Source organism: Kryptolebias marmoratus, linkage group LG20 (genome assembly GCF_001649575.2).
Source record: "Kryptolebias marmoratus isolate JLee-2015 linkage group LG20, ASM164957v2, whole genome shotgun sequence".
Lineage (NCBI taxonomy): Eukaryota > Metazoa > Chordata > Actinopteri > Cyprinodontiformes > Rivulidae > Kryptolebias > Kryptolebias marmoratus.
Window position 1 is genome coordinate 6,879,492 of NC_051449.1, and position 24,955 is coordinate 6,904,446.

Genomic DNA, 24,955 nt, shown 5'->3' on the forward strand with positions numbered 1-24,955 from the left:
TAAGAAATAAGAAGTGAGCATCTTTTAGAGATCATACTGGACAAATGGTGGACTCATGATTTGTAGACCCAAAGATGGGTTTTTAGGGCAAGTCGTATTTTCGTAGCCTGCTTTGCTACTACATAGATTATCTGGTAAAAAGGATATTTTGTGCTAAAAGTACAATAAAAATTTCTTCTGTAACTTTAATACTAATGTCTTTTACATTGGTCTGAACCACCTCAAATTTACTCTGAACTGCTTTTTCTTGTATTTCTTTTATCATTGTAGCTGTTTTAGGTAAAGTCAGGTCAACCATGATCTTAATTTGTACTTTCACAGAGTATCCTCCAATTGTAAATTATCTTTGTGAGTTGACTGTGTCTCTCCAGAACCTTTTCTAGGATGTTCTGGAATGCTCAGATGATTTCTGCATCTATCTTGGAATAGCCTTTAGTAAACCTTACTAATAAGTTATTAAGATTGCCCACCTCTTTTACCAAATCATTAAACAGAGCTGCTGCATCGACTTCTTTAATGTTTATTTAATGACATTTAAAAATCCTGAACATGTGACCAAATCAACTGAAATTCTACGTGTTGTTCTTGTTGGGTAAGAGCAGGTTGTCATTAGTTTTGGTAAGAGTCAGACAAAGCACTTTTGTTTGTAATAGTTTTAAAGCTTTCCTTACTTGTTTGTCATTCTGGCTGGTTTCACTTGATTTTCATCAGAACAAATATTATACACAAATATTCTTTTTACTGTTATCTGATAATGGAATGAGTGAAGCTAAATGAAAGCGAGTAGATGTAAAAATAATGAAAAACTACAGATTGTAGCATTTTATTGATCTCAGTTTCTCTCATTACAAAGGATAAGAGCTTGATATAATATTGAGGATATTTATTTATCTCGAAATCTACAACACAGCAGATGTCATTGAACAATAATCACCCATAAACAGACAAAATATTCTTTGTACAACTGAATTATTAGAGTTTTGCTAACAATATCATGTTTTTTATTTCAAAATCCACAGAAAATTTGAGGTGTTGTATATTGTTGATCAGTACTATAGTTTCAAAATTTTATAATAAAGAAAGAAAATTCATTGAAACTCTCCAGAATAAACATAAATGAATATACATAACTAACCAAAGAAAACACAAAAATAAATCACAATTAATCAACTACATTAGTAAAAACACACATAGATATTATTTCATTACACATGATAAACACAACAACAGCTAACTAATAAGCTGATACCTTAACTTTGTAAACCTTAACATAAAAACTTGATTTAAGAGTAAAAAGCAAGAAATCCTGTAGACAGTGACAATAGATATCAATGTAGTATTTTTTCAATGGTTATATACGTTTCCCACTGGATGGAAGTAAAATTCTGTAAGAGAACAGCAGACAAAGTGATAATATTCTAATCTAAATATAATCCAACTTTTACAAATCTAAACAATATCTGTTAAAAAGTCCTTTATACTTGCAATGAGAATCTGTTCATCTTTCCAATATGAGTAAGAATCTAATGCTTGTTCTTAGTAAAAGCATTAGAGATTAAATAAGGAATCCATCAGCAAATCCTCAAGCACGATTTACCAAACCATACACACAGATTCAGTGCAAATGGACTGAAAATCCATACAGAACTGATGGAAAAAGATTTATCAACTCATGTCTGTCTTTTTATGTCATGCAATCATATTTCTATTTAAATCTGTCATATGTTTGCCTTGTTAAATTAAATTAAATTTAATTGTCCTGTTTTGGCACATCAGGCATACCATATAGAGAAGATGGATGCCTTGTTTATTTCTTTTAAAATGTGGATGACATCTAAAAGCATCTAACTTTTTAATTATCTGAAGCCACATTTATGCCTATAAAGAAATTGTCATAGATGTTTGAACTAAATTATGATGAAAGAAAATCATGAAAAACAAAAAAAAAATACCTGGACGTTTGTATGGAGAAAAGAATCTCTGTGCCTTTATGTGAAGTGAAACAGAGCTATTTAAAAGGAAACCCTGAGAGGCGTGTTGGTGCAGAGTCTAAAAAACTATAAAAAATACTGATCATTTTCACTTTCATATTTAATGTTCAAAAGCAAGTGATAACAAAGTCCTGATAACTGTTCCTTGGAGGGAAGTACTTCACTAAACATCTATAAAGACAATATATATGCTGACTGTAGAAAACGGAATGTGGAGTGAATCTACAGTAACTTCAATCTTTGACCACAAGTTAGTGAATTTAGTTTCTTCTTGCCAGAGTTTTAGACTAAGATCATCTTCTGCTGGCTAATAAAAGAGTTGTAACTATTTTGGTCAAACTTTGTAAATATCATTATACATTATATCAGCTGATGTCACGCTCAGAGTATGTGTTGGACATCACTCTCAGCTACTACCAGATCAAATTTTAGCTTCTTTTCTGTACAGTTGATTGAGTTATAGCCATTTGTAATTTTATTCAGATTAGAATATTATCTGTTTATCTGCTGTTCTCCTACAGAACTTTACTGCCATCCAGTGGGAAAGATTTCTACCCAGTTTTTAAAAATCCTGAATTGATTTCTCCTTTAATTGTTTACAGGTTTTTTTTAACTTATTACTCTGAAATCAAGTTTTTATGTTAAGATGAACAAAGTTAAGGTATAAGCACATACATAATATTTATACATTTTACACATTTTATAAAGAATTGTCTGATTTTTTTCATTAGAATTCATATTACTACTATTTTAGGGTCAATAGTGACTTTGTATTTTCATGCCACTTTAAAGCCAGTCAGAACAGTCTAGATAAATTAGGTCTGGTTTGTAGGACCTGGTAAGTTGTGTTTTGAATTTAAAGATTTTAGGAAAGTTTCATATGGGGAAAATGTCATACAGACTCCTCTCTACAAACTGTGGTGGATTTTCTGGAGAAGACATTTTTTAAAAGTTATAAGATCACGAAAGATGGATTTTCTCTTTCATTTTATAAAACAGATATTGTAATACTCTTTCAGAGTTGTTTTACACAATATTTATAACAATTTTATAATCATATAAAAATAAGATACAGTCACTTGTACAGTGTCTTTTAATTTTGAGTGACCTTATAAATTTGGGTGTACTTCAGTTTAGTGATCTTTACTCTTTTTTTTTTATCTCGAATCATATAGAAACCTTTCCATAAAACACAAGTACAATTCCTTACATTTATGGTTTGAAAACTGACTCAGCTGCTCTTTCGTTTCAAAGGCAAAAGTTCATGATTACAGTCAAACACAGGACAACACTACTTTATGGTGTTGTGGCTTCAGCTGATAGAATACCAAATAAATGTTAATATTTAATAGATATTAAAATCTTGAGTGTACATTTGTTTAGTAACCTTTAATATTTTTATGTTGAATCCTATTGAAACTTTCCCATAAAACATAAGTACAATTCCTTACATTAATGGTTTTGATAACTGACTGGAATATCTCTCTCATCATCTGCAGCTTTGCAACATCAATATTTGTAACTTGGCAGACACAGCTACTCGACATGAGGGGTGACTGTGGCTCAGGGGCGGGTGATATGCATTCCTTCAAGGATATCTGGGATTTTAATTTCAGTTTAGTGTTAATGCAATAAAAGAAAAAAAAATCTACACTAAATTCACTAATTTGTGGTCAAAGATTGAAGTTACTGTAGTTTCACTCCACATTCAGTTTTCTACAGTCAGCATATTTATTGTCTTTATTGATGTTCTGATAACTGTTCCTTGCCTCCAAGGAACAGTTATCAGGACTTTGTTATCACTTGCTTTTGAACATTAAACATGAAAGTGAAAATGATCAGTATTTTTTTATAGTTTTTTAGACTCTGCACCAACACGCCTCTCAGGGTTTCCTTTTAAATAGCTCTGTTTCTCTTCACATAGAGGCACAGAGATTCTTTTCTCCACTCAAACTTCCAGATTAAGGTAATGTAGATGTTTTACTGGCTTACACACATGATTGTTGGTTTGTAGAAGGCTGTAGGAAAAACACTTCAAAACAGGTAGCTTTAAAGTCCTTATATCTTAAAAATACCTCTGTTTTATTCCATTACTGATTTTTGAACTTAAAAAAAGAAGAAATTTTCATGCATCATCCTGAAAAGATGAATGAAAATGAGAGTTTTTGGGAATACAATCCAAGAAAAGCGAATTGCTCTGTTCCAGTAATAAATCATGAGTACAAAACACTATGCTAATATGGCCTCCTGCTGTGAAACTCTGACTCCATAGAAACCTTTGGATCTGTTCAGTTTTGTCTTGAAGGATTAAAACATATTACATCTGCACTACACCTGTCCTCATCTTAATACACGTCTGAATGAAACCATAAGAATCAAATCTAGATGCAGTCAGTCTGTGTTTGAGGTTTAGGTCTTTAGTTTTAAAATAAAGGTCTAAATAAATGTATTTCATTCAAACTTTTGCTGTTGCAGGTGGCTGTAAAAAACGTCTCAGTGAAGGAAACTCAGCTTCTGGCAAAGAGCATTGGATTCTAACTTCAGGTATTTATTTTCTTTTTCCACGACTTTAATTTGTCATAATTCAAATATCTATGACATTTCTTAGAAAACAGATCTTTCAGGCATAAATGTGTCATAAGATAAATAAAAAGTTAAATGCTTGAATTAGTTTACAGATGTCAGCCACATTTTAAAACAAATTAAGAAAACAAGACAAACATATGACAGATTTAAATAGAAATATGATTGCATGACATAAAAAGACAGACATGAATTGAGAAATCCTTTTCCATCAGTTCTGTCCATTTTCACTGAATCTGTGTATATGGTTTAGTAAATTGTGCTCAAGGATTTGCTGATGGATTCTTTATTTTCTTTATTTAATCTCTAATGTTTTTACTAAGAACAAGCATTAGAGCCTTACACAGGTTGAAAAGATAAACAGATTCTCACTGCAAGTATCAAGGACTTTTAAAGAAACTGTTGTTAGTTTCCAAAGCTCAACTGACTGTGAGATAAAATTAGGTTATTCACCAAAAATCTATCATATATGTTTATAAGCTACCTGTTTAAATACCACTTTAAATAAACACCCCTGTTAGATTCACAGGGTAAAATTAATTGCAGACAAGCAAATATTTTCTCTATTTTCTCTATCAGTAAAAATGACAAACACACATTACACTAAAAAACAAAGTTTCATTTTTGTCTTGTCCCTGGACTAAAACTTTAATTTCCCAGCTCTTTATAACTAAAGAGGGGGAGTGTTGGAGGACTATTTTGATCCCAAAACTTTATTTTTAGGGTTAGGACAATGAACTTACAAGTTGACATTTTTTCAGTGTAACAGCAGTTACTGTTGATTTTTAAGTAAGTTAAGGAACTTTGTCAAAGTTTTAGTCTTTATTGGGCATTTTCTTTTGTTTTGCAGCAAAAGGAGTTTGGAAATAACACTTACTCACCAACAAAAACAATCATGTTAAACAGTTCTATTTAGGATATGTGCTCATTGACTACTCTTTTTTTCCACTGAACATCTAACTTTTTGCCAATAAATTTAAACTAATCTTGTTACATTTAATATTAAAAGAAAACCCCAGAATTTATTGAAAAAAGTTAGTCCGACATAAACCAAGTTTTGGTTTTTTTGGTTCTTGTTTTATGTACTGTATATGAAGATCTACATTAAGATAATACAGTAGGTTAGTGATACTAAAAAACAACTCAAATATTTTTCCTCCTAAAATCACAGAACCTAAACTTGAGACCAACCACTAACTTTAGAGGAAAGATCATCTTATGCATTGAAGTGGACACTAACACACCTCCAGCTCTTTTATTAAAATAAATGTTTGTTTGTTTTTAGGGAAACGCAGGTTGAACTTGAAAATCTTCCCTTAACTCCTACATAAGCCAAGAAGAATGGGGAACGTACCATCAGAGAGTAACATGGGGGACAGTCTGAAATGCTGCATGTGCAATAAACCCCTGTCTCCGTGCACATCTTTTGACAATTTACGCCAAGATACTGTTAATGGTCAGAACGTGTATGTGTTCAATGGAGGTGAATACTACAGACCTGTTGGCCAAGATATGATGTACAAGTGTAGAAATTGCTTTCTTATAAGACGAGAGCCAAAAATTTAGTAAAAACTGGAAGAATCACATCAGCGAGCTAAAGAGCAGAGGAAGAAACAACAGGCAAGCAAAGTAACAGACAAATTTGAGTCACAGCAAGAAGTTATGATTGGACATTTGGATGAGTTTCAGGCTGATGAATCAGGCAGTGGCAGTGATGAGTTTCTGAAAATCCTCTCTCAGAAATGTGATATGGAAGTTTCAGATGTCAGTCTGACTGAACTGACAGCCGATCAGCTAAAGAAGATCCTTCCAGCTCTGGACAAACTTCTGTGATTATGTTCTTTCATTAATAGTTGATCAATTTAATTGTTTGTTTGTCTTTTGTTTGGTTAGTTATCAATATTCATGCAATTTCTAAAAATTTATTTTGTTATTGTAATATTATGAAACTAGAAGAACTGATCAACATTATACAACGCCTCAGTTTCTCTGTGGATTTTTAATGAAACAACTTGATGTTGGTAAAGAAACTCTAATAATTCACATGTATACAATAGATTTTGTTTGTTTTTGGCTAATTATTGTTCAATGACATCTGTTTTGAGTTGCAAATATTGAGATAAATAAATATCCTCAATATTACATCAAGCTCCTGTCTTTTTGTTAATTGTGTGAGAGAAACAGAAACAGGTCTGTTTGAGTATCAGGTAAAAAAGATGGGAAAAAGAAAGATTTCTTAACAACATTCCTGGATTTCATGAGAAAATGATTCAAGCTTTTAAAGATATGTCAGAACCAAATCAAGAGTATGATGAAGAGAATGACTAGATTTGTGGACATTTTAGGTAAGACCAATTGACTCTAATAAATTATTAAATGCTATATTTAAGCAATCATTTTCAACATCCACATGGATATTGAAATCCCTATTATGACATTATCTGTATTTAATAATAAGTCAGACAAAAATCTGACAATTCAGACAAAAATTGAGAATAAAGGCCTGGTGTTTTTTATGATTCCCATTTTGGATGAGAAAGACTGAGGGTCAAAAACTCCAAATAATTATAACTAAAAATTTAGTTTAGCATTAATCAATAATCCTGGCTGAAAAATAGCAGCGACTCCCCCACTTTGACCTGTTGTTCTAGGAACATGAAAATTTAGATAATTAGCATGACTGGCTTCATTTATACTAACAAAATCTTCCTGTTGTAGCCAGGTTTCTGTTAGACAAAATAAATCTATATGATGAACAGTTATCAAATCTTTAACTAAAAGAGATTCTACATCTGCAAAACAGCTGAAACACTGAGTTCCTTTAAATCAAGGCTGAAAAAACCCACCTGTTTAGAGTTACTTTTGTGTACTGGTATTTCATTTTTTGACTGTATGTTATTGGTTTTGTATGTTGTTTTTATGACTTTAATTTTGTGTTTTTCTGGTGTAAAGCACTTTGAACTGTGCTGAAATGTGTGATACAAATAAACTTGACTTGACTACATCAATCCATGTGTTAGTATTACCTGAATTCACTCATTCATACATTTTTTATTTGTGATACAAGCACATTCTAGGGACTCTGAGTCCTCCTTCCTCTTTTCTTCTTTGTAACTTACCTAATTTCATTCTCACCTTTTTCCGCTGCCAAATGAAAATGAAGTGCCAACCCAGGAGGCAGGTAGAGTTCCCCACATAAGTAGGTTTTCCCTGACCATAGCTGTAATTGGTTCCAGGTTAACCTTGACCAGTTTTTTTAAAAGATGGGCTGATTCTTATTCTAAGATAAGTTATTCCTGCCGGTGACCAGTGGAAGGGAAAGTTACGAGGCATAGTAGAGCTCATCATAGCTTCAACAGGCATGACCCCTGTCTTTGACAAATTAACCTTAAATATTCCTCTAAATATTCCATCAGGTGCAGAATGGATGTGTCAGTCTTGTCTACAAACAAAAGTACATTGTCCGCACAAAGAAATTGTATTTTATCTCCAATCTATAGCCCCTTTATCTTAGTTTCAGTTCTTATAAGCTCTGCAAATGGCTCTATAGCCAGTGTGTCGGGTTCCTTGCTCCAGCAGGAAGGGATCTGAGCAATGGGAGTTAATAATTATGGAGACTTTAGGGGATCAATAGGCAACAGTCAACGCTCTGAGAGATTTTTTCACCTTGTCAAACTGTCTTTTTTGCTTATGTTTTATAAATTTAGAAGTCCTAAAAAGCTTTGATCATGTTAAAATGTGTTTTTAAGTACCAGCTTTAAAAAAATAGTATGCCAGTAATCTAACAATACATTTTACATTTAAAGACCAACACTTAATATTACAAAATAAGTTTTAATTTAAATATATCCATCAAAACTGGTTACAAATATTCTTTTTATTGTAAGTTGATAATGGAATGAGTGATGCTTAATGGTAACCAGTTGTAATAATTATTAAAATAATCTATAAAAAGCTTGATTGTAAACGTTTTTTATTACTAAACTCTCAGGATACTGTAGAGTTGTGGATTTGAATATGAAAAATCTGCTCTAATAAAATATGTGAGGCTTAAAAATTGATTCATCACACAAATTTGAAAATGAAAATCAGAATACATCAGATAATTTTAAAAAGCACCAATTTCCAGCTACAGAAATAAAAATGTTTTAGTTTGAATCAGTATTCAATTAGATTGATCGGTAAATGTAAAAACTAATGAAAACTACAGATTGTGCACTTTATTGCTCTCAGTTTCTGTCGCATAATGAACAAAAAGACAAGCACTTCATGTAATATTGAGGATATTTATTATTCTGAAAATCTACAACACAAAACAGATGTCATTGAACAATAATCACCCAAAAAAAAGAAGAAATCTACTCTGATCAAGTGAATGATTGAAGCTTTGCTAACATCATCAAGTTGTTTCATTTACATTTCACATAAAATTTAAGATCTTGTATATTGTTAAACAATTCTTACAGTTTCAAAATATTAAAATAATAAATGAAAAATAAAAAGAACTCCCCAGAAAAAACATGTTATTTTAAGATATTATTTGATTATACATAATTAACAGAACAACAACTAACTAATAACCTAATACCTTAACTTAGTTAATCTTAACATAAAAACCTAACTTCAGAGAAGTAAGCTAAAAATCTTGTAGACAATTAAAGTAGATATCAATACAGGATTTTTAAAAAATGATTAGAAATCCTTTCCACTGGATGGCAGTAAAGTTCTGTAAGAGAACAGCAGAAAAAGTGATAACATTCTAATCTAAAAAATTATTAAACTAAACAATATCTGTTCCTAAAAAAATAATCGGAAAAAAATTTTCTAACTTTAATCCAAAGTATTCTCTATGAAATCTACCACAATTTGTCCTGAACAGTTAATGTTTTACACTTCAGCAGAAATCATTAAGGTTTATTTACATGAACTAATTATAAATTCAAGGCAAACATCACAGTGATTTTAATCCGATTTCCAGGAACACCATAGAAAGCAAACAGTGAACACATTTAAATGGAGCTCATTACCACTCACACTGACAGAATCACGTGGCCAATAACAGAACATTGTAAATATTCTTCCAATAACACATTCAGTCTAGCTTTTGATTTTTATTATGGAATTCAACTTGTTGTTAGAATAATCTATATACTCAACCAATCAAATTGGAATTAATCTTGTTTTTTTTTACTAAGGAGCTAAGATATAAAGATAGCACATAATGTTTTGTATTATTCACCACCCAGTATATATAGATTTTAAACATTTGCTTGTTAAAGATACATATCTTAAGAAGTCTCTATTCTGCAAAGTAGCTGGAGTCTGTCTTGTTTTCATTCTTCTTCTCTGATGATTACATTTCTCCAGAAGTGACTGTAGAAACAGACAAAGCCACCAAATCAGATGAACATCTAAAAGTAAAGCTACATGCCTTTTGTTTCTTTGTTTTTCCATAAAACTACATTTTTATTCTAAACAGAAATAATAACATAAGATATTAAATGGTATGTTACCTTTTCATTCCATGAAGCTGGAGACTGTGAGTGCATCATGTTGGTCTCTGTAGCCCTGGTTGTTGATCCATTCAGTAATGGTTGTGAGATCTGTGTTGGTCATAACACTCTTGCCTTGAAGCAGGTTGAACCAGTCCTGTACCATCTTCATAGAGTGCTCCTGAAAACTCTTGTCAAAAATGGTGAACCTAGTTGAACTCTTCTGGTTGTTCTGAGAGGTCTTGAATGTCTTGCTGCTAATCTGATGACATTTCACCATTGCACCAAGGGTGGTGAGTTTGAACATTCCCACAACATCATCTTTGCTTATTGTGGTAGCCATTAGTGTTCTGAAGTCTTTACTTGGAAACTCATTATGTGGTTCTAGAGGCACAGAAGCAGTTTGAAGTTCATGAGATGCAGTCACACTGGTATCCACTGCAGATGAGTTTTTCCCCACTTCAAGCATGGCTTGTGCTAGTTTGCTCTTTTGGTTCAGTTTTCTAGCTTCCAATATAAAACTGATTGGTGGTTGTTTGTCTGTATTTATGATTTGTCTAATCACTGGATTTTGAGGAGCATGTTTTTGCCATTTTTTGGATTGGTCCATTTGTCCACCATCTGTCTTAAGTGTCATTTTACTTGCTTTTATATTTTGTAGTCCATCTCCCACTGCCATGTACCAGTCTCCTCCTCTGATTGTATCAGTCCACTCTTTGCGCTTGATGAAAGACTCCCATTGGCCTGGGTGTTTCAAAAGAATCTCGGACTCCAAAGATCGGAGCCGGTCTGCTTCCAAAGCAATGTCATTATCACTGGCTTTTGGTTTCATTCCTCTGGCCAACGCATGAAACAGGCAGCTCCTCCCTTTGTGCTCTAGACTGACAATCTGATCATTGATGCGCACATCGTAGTAGGCATTAGGGTGTTTGGTGCTCTTTGGTCTATATATCAGTGTCACAGTTTGGTTGGCAGATTTAGTACTTGGGTTCACTTCCTGCATTTTGGTGAGTTTGCCATGTTTATTCTCTGTAAGAATGACAACTTTAGTGCCTGTGGTCTCTGACAGGACTCTGATATCAAGAATGGTGCCTGCAGTCTTTGGATTCTTGATCTTCTCAGCATGTGACCTTGAGTGTTTAGCAGCATTTACTGCAAGTTTGGAGTTTGGATTTACTGGCATGTGTACAATGTATGTGTTGTTCTGTCCAGCTCTGAGTTTTTCTTCTGTTCTGTCACTTTTTAACCCACTTCTGACTTGCTCTCTGATCGCACCATTCACTTCACCTTGAACACGAGAAACAATGTGACTGGAGAACTTTTGGTGAAAGACTTCTACTGAAGCATCAGCCAGTATTTCACTAATGGCTTTGGCTAAATCTTGCTTAAAAACTTTCAACATTTCAGTGTCTGATGAAGATAGATCATCAGGCTTCACTTTTTCTGAGAAATCTTTGTCTTTTTTAAGTGAATTTAGTTGTTCCTGAAGGTTTGAGAAGAACCTGCCGGAGAGGGTGGCGACTGCAGCAATAGCATCTACTGCCAGTGCAACATGGTGGGTAGTTTGGATGGCTATCAGAATTGCACGCACTTTTCCTTTGGCCTCTGCTGTAGCGCTGTCAATCACACTAATGAGGGATGAGTTGAGTTTGTTCTGCCAGCTAAGTTCTGTATGGAAGGGTTGGGCAGCAGATTTGCTTAACTGTTTGAAAATGTCCAGCAGCTTAGCCCTTCTGTGTTTGTCTTCCAGGAGATCACGAAGCTGCTCTTTATTTTCAAGGTATGACAGTATAATAGAGTCCACTGATGTAGCTAAGGGATCTTTTTCCAGGTTGGATTTCACATTGGCTAGGATTTCTTTTGTCACCTCATTTTTGATGCCGTTTAATATTTGTTTCAGTATTTCCTCTTCTGCCTTCCCAAGTCCTTGGATGATAACTTCCTCCACTATTTTTTTAGCTGCAGATTTTACTGCGTTCTTCATGTTTGTCTTTGTAACAACACTTAAACTGTTTTTGGTCTGCCTTGAAAAAAACTTTGGCAAAGCCTTCAATTTTTTGCCTAAACCTTTTAGTGCCATTTTGCAAGCTTTGAAGCCCTTTGCAATCAGCTTTCCAATTCCACAGGAAATGAGTGACACACCAATTGAAATGGCTTTTTCTATTGCCCAGGATTTCCAGCTGAAATCTCCTGTCACTAGGGCTTCTATGCCATAGATGCAGTCTGATATTCCTTCAGTGATCAGTCCCATTCCTACTTGAGCCAATGTCCCAGCCGTAAATACAACTAACAGAGCTCCAGCAATAATCTGTAAAATTCCAAGGAAGAACACCAGCAGTGCTTCCCAGAAACTTGGCTCTTCTTCTACAGCAAACACATATTTCAAACCTCTATTGTAGAGGTCATAGGCTTCTGCTTGGAGATCTTCATCCGTATTTGACACCAAGGAGAAAACTGGTGATTTTTTAGCCAATGCATTCTTCTCCCTTCCTATGATTTCATCAAGCTTTTTGATGGCCTCAGTGATGTTTTCATCAAAGAACCTGTAGCTGTTGCACTTTGCTGTGAACTGTTTTTCAAGGCTGGTTGGGGCAGTGTTTCCTGAGTCGACAGTGGCCATTTTGACAAACTGCAAACAGACCATGCATTCCTCGCTGAGATACTTAAGGGATTCCTGTGCCTTCTTTAACTCTTCTTTGGCGTTAGTGAGGTAATCTGCCTTGCGCTGCTTTATAGTGCAGTAAGCATGGCTGTAAAAAGCTATGGCTGCCCAACTTTTGTCCTGATTCATGGCTTTTTCAAACAACCTAGCAGCATCTTCCCACTTTTTTTCTTCCATTGCAATATTTCCAAACTTGATGTAGTGGTAAATGCTAGAATTTGGTGACATCTGACTCTGAGACTGACTTTTTGCCATTGATAAATCATTTTTCAAACTTTGTTGCAACTCTTTTCTTTTCAGCTGATCAATATCCTCTGATTTAGTTTGCAGCCAGATTCCCCAGAACTCATTCATGATGGCAACAACAGCTCTTCTATCATCTCCGTCTGCATGCTTGTAAATATCTTGAAGAGTTTTACAGTACTCTGAAAACAAGTCCTCCCGCAGATTCATCTCAGTGACATCATTCATCATGTAATTTATCTTTTCTGCAGCAAGTCTGTCCCTTGTGCTCTTTGCTTCCTCCAGAGACGTCACTGTCCTGAAATCCTGCTGCAAGTGTTCAGTGGACATAATGATCTGAGCAGATCCAGGTTTACCTTTACGTGCCGTTCGACCAAAAGCCTGGAGTTCCACTCTTGTGTTTTCAGAGAGGAAAGAGAGGATCACAAATAGTCCTCCATTATGGTTCACCTGGTCGGACACTTTGATGTCGGTGCCACGTCCAGCAAGGTTTGTGGCAACAATGACATCTCCAGGAAGAAGTTTCTTCTCTATTTTGCTCAAGCTGTCTTTGTCACTTCGACAGTAGAGGATGATTTCACCTGGGATGCTGCTTTTCAGTTCTTCATAGAGCTCTTTAGTTCTTGTCAGTTCTTGATAGAGCTCTTTAGCTTTGTTGATAGTTTCACAGATCACCAGGGCTGCTCTCCCATCTCTGTAGGAATTCGGGGAAATCTGAGCCATAACCACTTGTTTTATTTCAGATTTCCACTCTTCAGAGGATTTTGTCAGCGTTCCTTTGACTTCAAATAACTTTTTCCTGTTAAATGTTGGCATTCTGCAAGCAGACAGATTTGAATATATGTTCTGTAAAAACGCAATGTCTCTGTCACTGCCAAGTGTTCCTGTGGTTCCATATATCTTCCCTTGGTACTTTTGAAAAAAGGCAATGTTAGAAACATAGTTTGTCACTGTTGAAATTGTGCTCAGTTTTATTTGGTGTTTGATCTCAACAAACTGCTGCAGACCATCACCCCATTTCTTATTCAGTTCAACAATACCAGTAGATCTGAAGTCGACTGGACAGATGCTGTTGTTTTCTACAACGTAGTCCCTTCCTTTCCTCAGCTGCTTTGCCAAAAAGGCATTCTCCACCCACACAGACATTTTCTTTTCAATCAGGTTTTTTAAGAATCCAGGAAAGCTGATTTTGTCTTTATCATTGTCTGTGCATGGGGTGTACTGAATCTTGTTTAAGATTAACTCTGCAACAGGCTTGATCAGAATTTCCTCTGAGTCATAAAGAGCACAACACCATCCCTCCTCCAAGACCAGAAACTTTAGCTCGGGAATGTTGTGTTTGTTGTATGGACTGAGCTTTCTGAGACAAAGCAGTCCCTTGTCATTTAAAGTGTACACAGTAAAACCATAGGGAACATAGTTCTCCATTTCTTGAAAGAAATCAACCATAGCATCTTGACTGACAATTTTCAGTTTTTTTGGAATTTCATCCATTGTACTATTGCAGATGTCTTCTGCAAAGCCAGGTGGTACAGTGTTGGTCTCTTCAGCAATCCGTAAAATGTCCATTGGATCATTGATTTCAGTTTCTTCTGTATTGATTGAATCAAAGATTGCCTTGAAGAAAGAAGCAGGAGGACCCTGTACAAATGTCTGATATCCTGAAGACAGGAAGCCATAATGTCCAGTGTGGCCCCAGATCATTGCCAGAATAGTGTTCAGGTGCTGCATGGACACCATGGGACTGGACAGGTAGGTCAGCTGAACTCCCTGATCCAGCAGCAGTGAATCCACTTCGTCAATAATGATGCACTGAAAGTTGCGATCAGGCCTCACATCTTTCATCTCAAATATCTGGCGAAGGTGATCAGCGGCGAAGGCTTCAATAGTTCCATAGACAATGTCCTTCTGGTAGCACTCTTTTCGACTGTTGTCATCAGTTTTATTAGTGTTTGTGTCCACTGTAATGCCAAAGTATTTGTAAAAATTCTCCCATTCTTTTGCATCTCTTTGACATAAAACAGAAGAGCTAGACACTACATCAACTTTTTCCCCCCTGAGAACACGGAGCACTGCAAACATTGCTATGACACAAGACTTTCCCTCTCCGGTTCCCATCTCCAGGAGCTTGCCAGTGTCAGACAAGGCCAAGAGGCACCAGCTGATGAGCTGAGTGGTTCTGGGCCACCACTTCTCTTCAGCTTTGTGCATGTGAACAGCATTACATAAGACTGCCAGGATCTCCTGAAGGTCCTCTGTTTCCATGCTGTGGCTGAGAGTCTTTGCTCGTTGGACATCTTTGTGATTTTTAATTTCACCAGTTTTGATCATGTCTGTCACATGAGTTACTACAGTGTATGATTTATTCAATGTTTGTTCATCAATGTTTTTCATCTGGCATATTTCATCAAAAAGAGTGTCAATGCTTTTTTCTTTGTCATCTCCAAGGCTCTTTTGCAAATGTTCAATCAGATTCTCAGTTGTAAATAACTCTAAGAGCTTTATGAGAGACCGGTTGTTCTCATCCGTCCACTTGGAGGAAACCTGATATGTTTCCATCAGATGTAAAATCTTCATGATGGAAACGCAGCCTTTATCATGATGGTGGTCAGTTAATGCTCCGAGGAGGTTCAAGATCTCCTCTGGTGACCAAAGTGTTTGTACTCCAAGATTTGAAACTGTCTGAAAGATCTCTTTAGTTTGTTCATTTGATGTTTTTAAATGCTCTAAAGAGACAAATAAACTCTCCAAGCACCACTTAGCAGCAGGATGTGTCTTGTTTTCCTGAGGTTTACTTTCTTTAGTAACCACAAGGAGGAGATTCTCAAGAAAGGTCAGAATGAAGATCTCATCAGGAAGCAGCTCTTTCCCAGTATTTTTTTTAAGGATGTTTATTATTTTACTTTCAGGGCTTGTGTCCTTTCTCATGTTACTTTGAAGCACCTGAAAAAGAGCCTTCATAAACTTGTGTTTGATTTCCATGGCTTCATTGTGGACTTTACTCATAAGATTTTGCAGGACTTCTGCAGAAAATGCCAGGGATTCATTGTCTTTCAGCCTTGACAGATTCAGATTATGAAAAGTCTTGAGACTTTTCATATCGATGATAAATCCTCGAATAAGTTGAGAACTGCCGGCTTCCATCACCTCTTTGCCATACTGGAAGTAATCTGACACAAAGTTTTCAAGTGTACCATACACAACGTCAGCCTCATAGACATCCTTGAATGTTTGTTTCTTCATGTTTGTGCTGACAGAAATGCCAAAGGTCTGGTAGAAGTCGGACCAATTCTTAGTTTGCTCCTCTGCCTCATTGGCAGAACTCAGCATAATGTCCACTTTGTTTCCCATGTAGAACTGTGTGGCTGCAAACATGGCTATGGCACATGGGTGTTCTTCCCCAACAACCAGCTGTGGTATTCCAGTCTTCCCAGTCACCAGCACACCCCACTGCAGCATGTGCTTCACTGTGGGCCACCAGCCTTTTGTGTCAAAAACTGCTTTGCAGAGATGAGAGAGACAGTTTTGTTTGTCGTCTGCATTTAGGGTTCCACTTTTCAGGGAATCTTTCATAAATGTTGCCTCTTTTGGTGGATTTTCTGAATATTTCAATACACCAGTGATGATGTTTTTTATTTGATCAGTTTCAGAATCATCCAACCTTTGAGACTTTTTGCATTCTGACAGAGTTACAGCTAGACTGTTCTCATCTTTCTTTCTGAGAATCTTTTGGAAATCCTGATAAAAACTCTCAAAATGATCAAAGTTAAGAATCTGGGTTAGAGAGCGTCCAGACTCATCTGTCCATTTTGGGGATATATCATAAACCTGTACCAATGTTAAGACTTTAGTTATTAAATCATCCTTTGAACATTTCAGTGACAGTGCTTTGAGCAGATTTACTGCTTCCATTGGGGTCCATTGGTTTCTTTGTACAAGTTTAAGGATCATCTCAGTTGATTCAAAGTGGGTTTCCTTGCTATGTAAATGTGTGAGTGTGGATAGGAGAAGCTTCACACACTCGATTTCCATTTTCAATATGAATGTAGAGTTTCTTTCCACTGTAGTATTCAGTGATGATGTGAGGATGCTTAGAAATGTAGTTGAGAAAAGCTGCTTGATAGAGAGCTCCTCTTCAGCCCACTGTTTGGCTATAACAAGTGCATCAGTATCAGAGCTGTCACTGTCTGTGAAAAAGTGCATCAGGGTAAGATACAGGGCTTGAGTCAACAGGAAACTCTCTGAAACATTACATGCTGACTGGCTGATGGACTCAATTAAGGACTGCAGATGATTGGAGATCTTTTGTAGAGAGAGTTCTTCTGATATGTCCAGAGACAGGGCACACAGCTCTGTGATGTACACCTGAGTGTGCTGCAGGGTGCTGAGGGACGGGGGAGCACTAATCCATTCATCGAACAGAAGTTTGTCCAGAGATGAAAGGATCTTCTTCAGCTGATCGGCTGTAAGCTCAGTCAGACTGACATCTGAAACTTCCATATCACATTTCTGAGAGAGGATTTCCAGAAACTCATCACTGCCACTGCCTGATTCATCAGCCTGAAACTCATCCAAATGTCCAATCAGAAAGTTTTGCTTGGACTCATATTCTTCTGATACTTTGCTTGTTTGTTGTTTTTCGTGCTGCTCTTTAGCTCGTTGATGTGATTCTTCCAGTTTTTTATTCAACTCTTGTCTTTTCCTCTCTTCCTCTCTCCTTTTGTCCTCCTCTCTCCTCTGTCGTTCCTCCTCACTCCTTTTCTCTTCCTCTTTCCTCTGTCTTTCCTCTTCTCTCCTCCTCTCTTCCTCTATCCTCTGTCGTTCCTCTTCTCTCCTCTTCTCCTCCTCTCTCCTCTGTCGTTCCTCCTCTCTCCTCCTCTCTTCCTCTACCCTTCTCCTCTCTTCTTCTCTCCTCTTTTCCTCTTGATCCCTGATTTGCTTATGAAAGCAATATTCACACTTGTACATCATATCTTGGCCAACAGGTCTGTAGTATTCACCTCCATTGAACACATACACGTACTGACCATGAACAGTATCTTGGCGTAAATTATCAAAAGATGTGCACGGAGGCAGGACTTTATTACAAATGCAGCATCTCAGCTTGTCCCCCATGTGACACTCTGATGGTACGTTCCCCATTTTTCTTGGCTTATGTAGGAGTTAAATGCAGATTTTCAAGTGCAAGTTGTGTTTCCCTAAAAACAAACAAACATTTATTTCAATAAAAGAACTAGAAATGTGTTGGTGTCCAGTTGCTTTAATGGATAAAATGGTGGTACCTCTAAAGTTTGTGGTTGGTGTCAAGTTCAGATTTTTTAATTTTAGGGACAAAATATTTGAGCTCTTTTTCAGTATCACCAACCTACTGTATTATATTTCTTTCAGCTGTAAAGTTAGACTTAATGTTAATTCAAAAAACCAACAGTGAGCTGAGTAATCCCTAATGGACCACCCAAACCCAGTTCACTTATGTTGTGTTCAAACAACAGTACTGCTTATTTCTGAACATACTGCATGTTACTGATATAAGGGGATGACATTTATGAAATATACTTTTTCTTTTTATTTAACAAGTTTTTTTTTTAATCAAAGGCTTACAGATTTGTTCAAAGGCCAGGTGTAGAACTAATAATAGGCATCATAAGACATTGTTCCCTAAGTTTTGTAAAGTGTACTCATGGATTTGCAGTAACATTTGTGTCTGTCTGCAGCCAGGGCTGTGTTGAGCTGTGGACGGGTGGTGCTGTGCACGAAATGGGGAAGTCAAAGTCAACACAACACTCGCTGTGAAACTAACATTACGGTGTATTCTCTGTAAGAAGAAAGATATTTTAGGATATCCTCAGGTTTGAGAAAAAACGGCATCAGTCTAAAAAGTCTCAGAAAAAAGTTTCTTGCTTTCTATTTTTTATCATTACTGAGCTGTTATTCTTAAATTTTTCACACAGCCTGGTTTCTTGGAAATAGAGCACAAATACCAGATGCGCAAGAAGCAATTCAGAAATATTCTGAAGTTTCAGGTCTTAAACTAAATGTTATCAAAAGCAAAATTTTATGTTTATAGAAAATTGATTAATGCCATATGTTTAATATTCCAGTCATGCAAAGAGTTAAATACTTAGGCAACAATTAAATCTTCAACCAAAGATTTAAAAAACTGAATTAATCTTGAATATGTGGCTTCAAATGTATCTTTCTAGTTTTGGTAGAAGCTGTATCAAGGTTTGTATCACACTCTCTCCTTTTACTTCAATGATAAACTCTTTAAAGAAATTAACTCCTTATTTGCAAACTTTGTACTGAAGAACAGGAGGTTTAGAACTTTTACATTTTTTCCATTTAAATCACACCTTTAAAGTCAAAGGAATTAAAAAATGTTTGGAGATGACAGAATGCTTATGGAATTTTATTTCACACAACATGGTAGGGGGTTTAAATATTTTGCCAAGTTGCAACTTCATTATCACTAAATTGCCAGTAAAACTCTCAGAGTTTTATCAACAAGCATTACCCTCATTACTCACCACCTGCAGAAAGCTTCCTTTTGAGACACTTTTTCTTGAGACTTTTTAGTCTGATGCTGTTTTTTCTGAGACCCGATGCTGTGTTTTTCTGCTGTCTGAGAATGTCCTAAAACGTACACCATATGTTTTACTAAAAATGTTATTTTAACAGGTAGTTCATGAACACATATGATACATTATTGATGAAAAACCTTGTTTAATCTCACAGTCATCTGATACCAGTATTAGTCCTTCTTCTCTGCTTTTCATTTGTAGTGAACTTTGGAAACTAATAAGCTTCTTTTAAAGTCGTTGATATTTGAAATGAAAATCTGTTCATCTTTCCAGCCTAAGTAAGGCTTTAATGCTTGTTCTTATTAACAAATATAAAGCATAAATGATGAAGTCCATCAGCAAATCCTTGAGCACAATTTACCAAACCATACACACAGATTCAATGGAAATGGACTGAAAATCCACACAAAACTGAAAGAAAAGGATTTCCCAACCCATGTCGGTCTTTTATGTCATGCAATCATATTTCTATTTAAATCTGTTATATTTTAGTCTTGTTTTGTTTATTTGTTTTAAAATGTGGATGACATCTGTAAAATATTTTAATTGCCTAAAGCCACATTATGCCTGAAAACTCTGTTTTCTAGGAATTGTGAAAGATGTTTGAACTAAATTATGACAAATTAAAGTTGTGAAGAAAGAAAATAAATACCTGAAGTTACAATCCCATGCTCTTTGCCAGAAGCGAAGAAGAGTTTCCTTCACTGAGACGCTTTGCCGGTTTTTAGAGCCTCCTGCAACAACAAAAGTTTGAATGAAATACTTTTATTCAGACCTTTAATGTAAAACTAAAGACCTAAACATCAAACACAGACCGACTGCATCTAGATTTGATTCTTATGGTTTCATTCAGACGTGTATTCAGATGAGGAGAGGTGTAGTGCAGATGTAATATGTTTCAATCCTTCAAGACAAAACTGAACATTAAGAAAAATCTGAGATTCAAAAGTTTCTATGGAGTCAGAGTTTCACAGCAGGAGGCCATATTAGCATAGTGTTAAGTACTAATTTTTAAATTTTCTTTTTAGTTGACCTAAAGATGTGTCATAAATTGTTTTTTATCCACAAATATCAACTTCAAAATTTGCTTAAGACCTGAGGCTGTTCAAGATAAGATAAAAAAAAAAAAAAAACGGATTTATTACTGGAACAGAACAATTTGCTTTTCTTGGATTGTATTCCCAAAAACTCTCCTTTTTATTCATCTTTTTAGGATGATGCATGAAAATTTCTTCTTTTTTTAAGTTTAAAAATCAGTAATGAAATAGAACAGAGGTCCTCAAAGATGTAATGACTTTAAAGCTACCCGTTTTGAATTGTTTTTTCTATAGCTTCTACAAACCAACAATCATATGTGTAAGCCAGTAAAACATCTACATTACCTTCATCTGGAAGTTTGAGTGGAGAAAAGAATCTCTGTGCCTCTATGTGAAGAGAAACAGAGCTATTTAAAAGGAAACCCTGAGAGGCGTGTCGATGCAGTCTAAAAAACAATAAAAATGGTTAATCTTTCATGTTTAATGTTCAAAAGGAAGTGATAACAAAGTCCTGATAACTGTTCCTTGGAAGCAAGTACTTCACTGAGCAACAAAAAGACAATAAATATGCTGACTGTAGAAAACTGAATGTGGAGTGAATCTACAATAACTTAAATCTTTGACCACAAGTTAGTTTGTTAACTTTATTTAGAATTTAGTCTTTTCTTTTATTGCATTACCACTACACTGAAATTAAAAGCCTAGCCATCCTTGAAGTAATACATATCACCCGCCACTTTTCATGAAAGAGTTTTAGATTACGATCACCTCATGTTGACAAGTGGAGGAGTTATAGTCATTTTGGTTGAACATTGTGCATTAAATCAATAGATATCACAAGATGTCACGCTCAGAGTATGTGTTGGACATGGCTCTCAGCTATTACTAAATCAAATTTTAGCTCAATTTCTCTGCAGCTGATTGAGTTATAGCCATTTTTGAAAAAGGCTGATGTCAACTAGCTCTGTCTGCCATTGAGTACCTGATTGAAAATTAAGACTAAAGAAATTTTATATCAAGAAGTTACAAATGTTGATGTTACAAAGTTGCAGAATCCACATGCCAAAGCTGTAATCTGCATACAAATGTTGAATAGTTTGTACATTAAAACATTTTGGTAATTATAGACTCAAAACAACAAATGTAATGAAATGTAGCTATGATTTAAGAAAATATTTTGACGTGATTCTATAGGTGTGAGTATCTGCCTCACAGAGGAGGAGTTCAAGTATCTGGGAGTCTTGGTTACGAGTGATGGTAGGATGGAGCAGGAGATGGACTGACAGACAGGGGCCTTGTCCACAGGGCTTTGCTTTGATTTGTCGTGGTGAAGAAAGAGTTGAGTTGAAAGGTAGAATTCTCAATTTACTGGTCCATCTACATTCCAACCCTCACCTATGGTCATGAGGTTTGGATCAAGACCAAAGAAACGAGATCCCGGATACAAGCGGCTGAAATGAGCTTCCTTTGTAGGGATAAGGTGTGGAGCTCTGTCATCCAGGGGGAGCTCGGGGGAGAGCCGCTGCTCCTTTGCATCAGAAAGAGCCAGTTGAGGTGGTTCATCATCTGATTAGGATGCCTCCTGGAGTCCTCCTTTAGGAGGTTTTTCAGGCATGTCTTACTGGGAAGAGAACTCAGGGCAGACCCTGAACTCTCTAGAGGGATTATGTACCCTCCCTGGCCTGGGAATACCTTGGGATCCCCCAGGAAGACCTGGAGAGTGTCACTGGGGAAAGGGAGGTCTGGGTTTCCCTCCTGGACATGTTGCCTCCGCAACCCGACCACAGGAAAACAGTGGAAGATGGATGGATGGATGGATGGATGGATGGATGGATGGATGGATGGATGGATGGATGGATGGAAAGATTTCGACATGAATCAAGGTAAAAGGATTAAAGATTACTAAAGCACACCCAAGATTATAATGTCTTTTAAATATTAACATTTCCTTGGTATTCTTTCAGCTGAAGCCATGATGCCATAAAGAACAATGCTGCCCTGTGTTTAACTGTTATCATTCCCATTAAAAAGAAAAAGAAGCTGAGTCAGTTATCGAAACCAGCTGCTCTGATTTTTACCACAGTAGACTTTAGCTCCTGCTTTGTGATTGTTTTATTGTTTTAAGTGGGATATATGGAGGTAGTTGGAGTGAAGACAGAGGACACAGAAGACAGAATTAGACTGAGGAGCTGGACTTGCTGTGGCGACCTCTGAAAAAGGAGCAGCTGAACGTTTACCCCATTTTAAACTTTCCTGAGATCTTGAAATTCAAAACACAACTTCCCAGGTCCTACAAACCAGACCTAATTTATCCAGACTAGATGCTCTGACGGTGGCATGAAAATACAGTCACTGTTGACCCTAAAATGGTAGTAATATAAATTTAAACCATATAAATCGAACAGTTCTCTATAAAATATGCAAAATATATAAATATTATGTATGTGCTTAGGGTCCCTCTACAATCAGGAGACTTTAATAATAAATAAATAATTCTGAAGTTCTCCACCTGTCCACCAGGGGTCCTCAGTCATTCTCCTGATTCGGACTTCCTTTATTCAGATCCTCAGCAGCTTTTTGGACCACCTGAACCTTTTCAGTTTAATTGATCTTCAGTTGTTGGTTTTGGATCTCCCTGTTTGTCCTGTTTTTAACGCTAATATTTACACCAAAAAGCATCTTTAATGCAGCTGTTAGAATCTCATCCAGTTGTTTTACTGAAGGGGTGCCACCTAAAATGGACGATCTTCTTAAAACAGATTTTGTTTTACACTCGTCTGTTTTCTTTCATGAAGTGGCGTCACTAATGCTGTTGATCACATTGTTTTCCCCGTTAAAGCAGAGTAATGCTGGAAGTGGGGGCTAATCTGGTTTTATCAGATTATTTCCTCTCAGACCGAAGCTGCCGCAGCAAAGAACGGACCTGCGGAAGTTTTTATTTACCTTTAAAAAAAAATATTTAATCCGAAGGAACAAAGACTTTTTAGATCAGTTTGAATGTTTGGTGTCTGAACAGGTCTGAAGTCGAACGGTGAGGCTTTTTCTATCTTACAATATGAATTATTATCACTAACCTACATAACTTAGGTCTGTATTGCTTAAATAAAACCTTTATCTATTTTTTATATTTAGGGCTATATCGACTTTGCTATAAATTAAAGCATTCTTTCAAGGAGTGCGTATCCCCCGCCGCCTTTAATGCCAGAGTTTTAAACTAAGATCATATGTTTGGTTAAATTTTAAAATACATTTTGCGCAATCTCGTGCAATATTGTAAGATCTCGCGTGATCTGCGGTCGCTCAGAGTATGTGTTAAGGACTCTCAGCTACCACCACACCAAATTGAAGCTCAATACTTGTAAAATTCACCGAGTTATAACCATTTTTGTGTTTTCTAGTGTCGATTAGCTGTGGCGGCCATCTTGAATGGGGATTATTCCAAAGGGTAATCAGTTGTAGATGTACCTTCAGCAATTATTTACTGAGTGTTTCATTAAAATTCCTTCAGTTCTTCATTGGATATTTTGCTAACAGACAGAGCTGAATCCAGTAATGGCAAAGTTTTAGTCACAGATCCTGCACAATTTTATCTGCTGCACCTGAATTCAAGTGTTATTTGTTTACATATTAAATTAAGTCTGGCCTTTTTTTGTTCACAACATGAATGTTGTTTACAAAAAAATATTTTTTTCTTGCCACATCTCTAGTCAGTTATGTGTGAAACAATAAAAATGTGATGTTTTAGAAGTTTAGAGAACAATCTTTCTGCCACTAACTAATTTTAAATTATTATACAAGCCTAAGCCTAGATTTTTAATTTTTGCTGCCATTAGTTATTCTATATTTCTTTTGAAGATTTAGAGCCATAAGTGGTTTAAAATATTGTAGTAAAAATTTCTCAAAATTTTGCTGAAGTTTATTACTTATTCAGATATATTTTTTGTGACATGTTTGTCATATAAAACCAGATACAAATGTATTTATCTTTTTTTTTAGAGTTAGCAGCTGTTTTGTGTTGCTGACTTGTATATTTTTATATTTAGCTGAAACCACCGGTCTTGGTTGATCTGAGGGGTTCAGTTCCAGTCAGAGGCGATGGGTCGTAAGCTGGATCTGACGGGACTGACGGACAACGAGGCGGATCATGTCCTACAGGTGGTCCAGAGAGACATGAGGCTCCGCAAGAAGGAGGAGGAGAGACTCAGGTGGGTTCTGACCAGATAAGAGTTTTTCTAGCTGCTTCTCCCAAAGTCGGACATTTGGTCACTTTATTCTATAAACTGTCATCAAACTGGTTCCTCTTCAGCTCATTATGGACAAGCAGGGGTGGAAATTAAAAATTTTGTTCACCAGCCATAGTGGCTGG

General features: G+C 36.0%; 2 protein-coding genes and 2 long non-coding RNA genes across 5 annotated transcripts in view; 2 read left to right on the forward strand and 2 right to left on the reverse strand.

The window, feature by feature from the left end:
- The first annotated feature begins 3,918 nt into the window (after nt 1–3,918).
- Nucleotides 3,919–7,392, forward strand: LOC112450349. The gene is made up of 3 exons (XR_003038924.2): nt 3,919–3,957; nt 4,467–4,535; nt 5,860–7,392. It is a non-coding gene; the product is annotated as an uncharacterized LOC112450349 (long non-coding RNA).
- A 1,466-nt stretch (nt 7,393–8,858) lies between these two features.
- Nucleotides 8,859–17,750, reverse strand: LOC108232940. Its single transcript, XM_017411089.3, has 2 exons — nt 10,088–17,750; nt 8,859–9,947 (listed from the first exon to the last, which is right to left on the reverse strand). The coding sequence occupies exon 1, from the start codon at nt 17,469–17,471 to the stop codon at nt 10,092–10,094; it is 7,380 nt and encodes a 2,459-aa protein (XP_017266578.1). The 5' UTR covers nt 17,472–17,750; the 3' UTR covers nt 8,859–9,947; nt 10,088–10,091.
- Nucleotides 17,751–17,789: 39 nt separating this feature from the next.
- On the reverse strand, nt 17,790–20,977 carry LOC108232861. The gene is made up of 3 exons (XR_001808476.3): nt 20,935–20,977; nt 20,205–20,286; nt 17,790–18,169 (listed from the first exon to the last, which is right to left on the reverse strand). It is a non-coding gene; the product is annotated as an uncharacterized LOC108232861 (long non-coding RNA).
- A 2,211-nt stretch (nt 20,978–23,188) lies between these two features.
- si:ch211-106h4.9 (rab effector MyRIP) overlaps nt 23,189–24,955 on the forward strand; it is a 19,554-nt gene continuing 17,787 nt past the window's right edge. For both annotated transcript variants that reach the window (XM_017410805.3, XM_025004830.2), the window contains exons 1-2: nt 23,189–23,620; nt 24,633–24,794. In XM_017410805.3, the coding sequence (XP_017266294.1) occupies nt 24,685–24,794 (110 nt within the window). In that variant the 5' untranslated portion in view covers nt 23,189–23,620; nt 24,633–24,684. The remainder of the gene's footprint in view (nt 23,621–24,632; nt 24,795–24,955) is intronic.

Bases quoted from the DNA above. Each gene is read 5' to 3' on its own strand.
- LOC108232940 (XM_017411089.3), bottom strand. From the start codon at position 17,471: ATGGAAGTTTCAGATGTCAGTCTGACTGAGCTTACAGCCGATCAGCTG.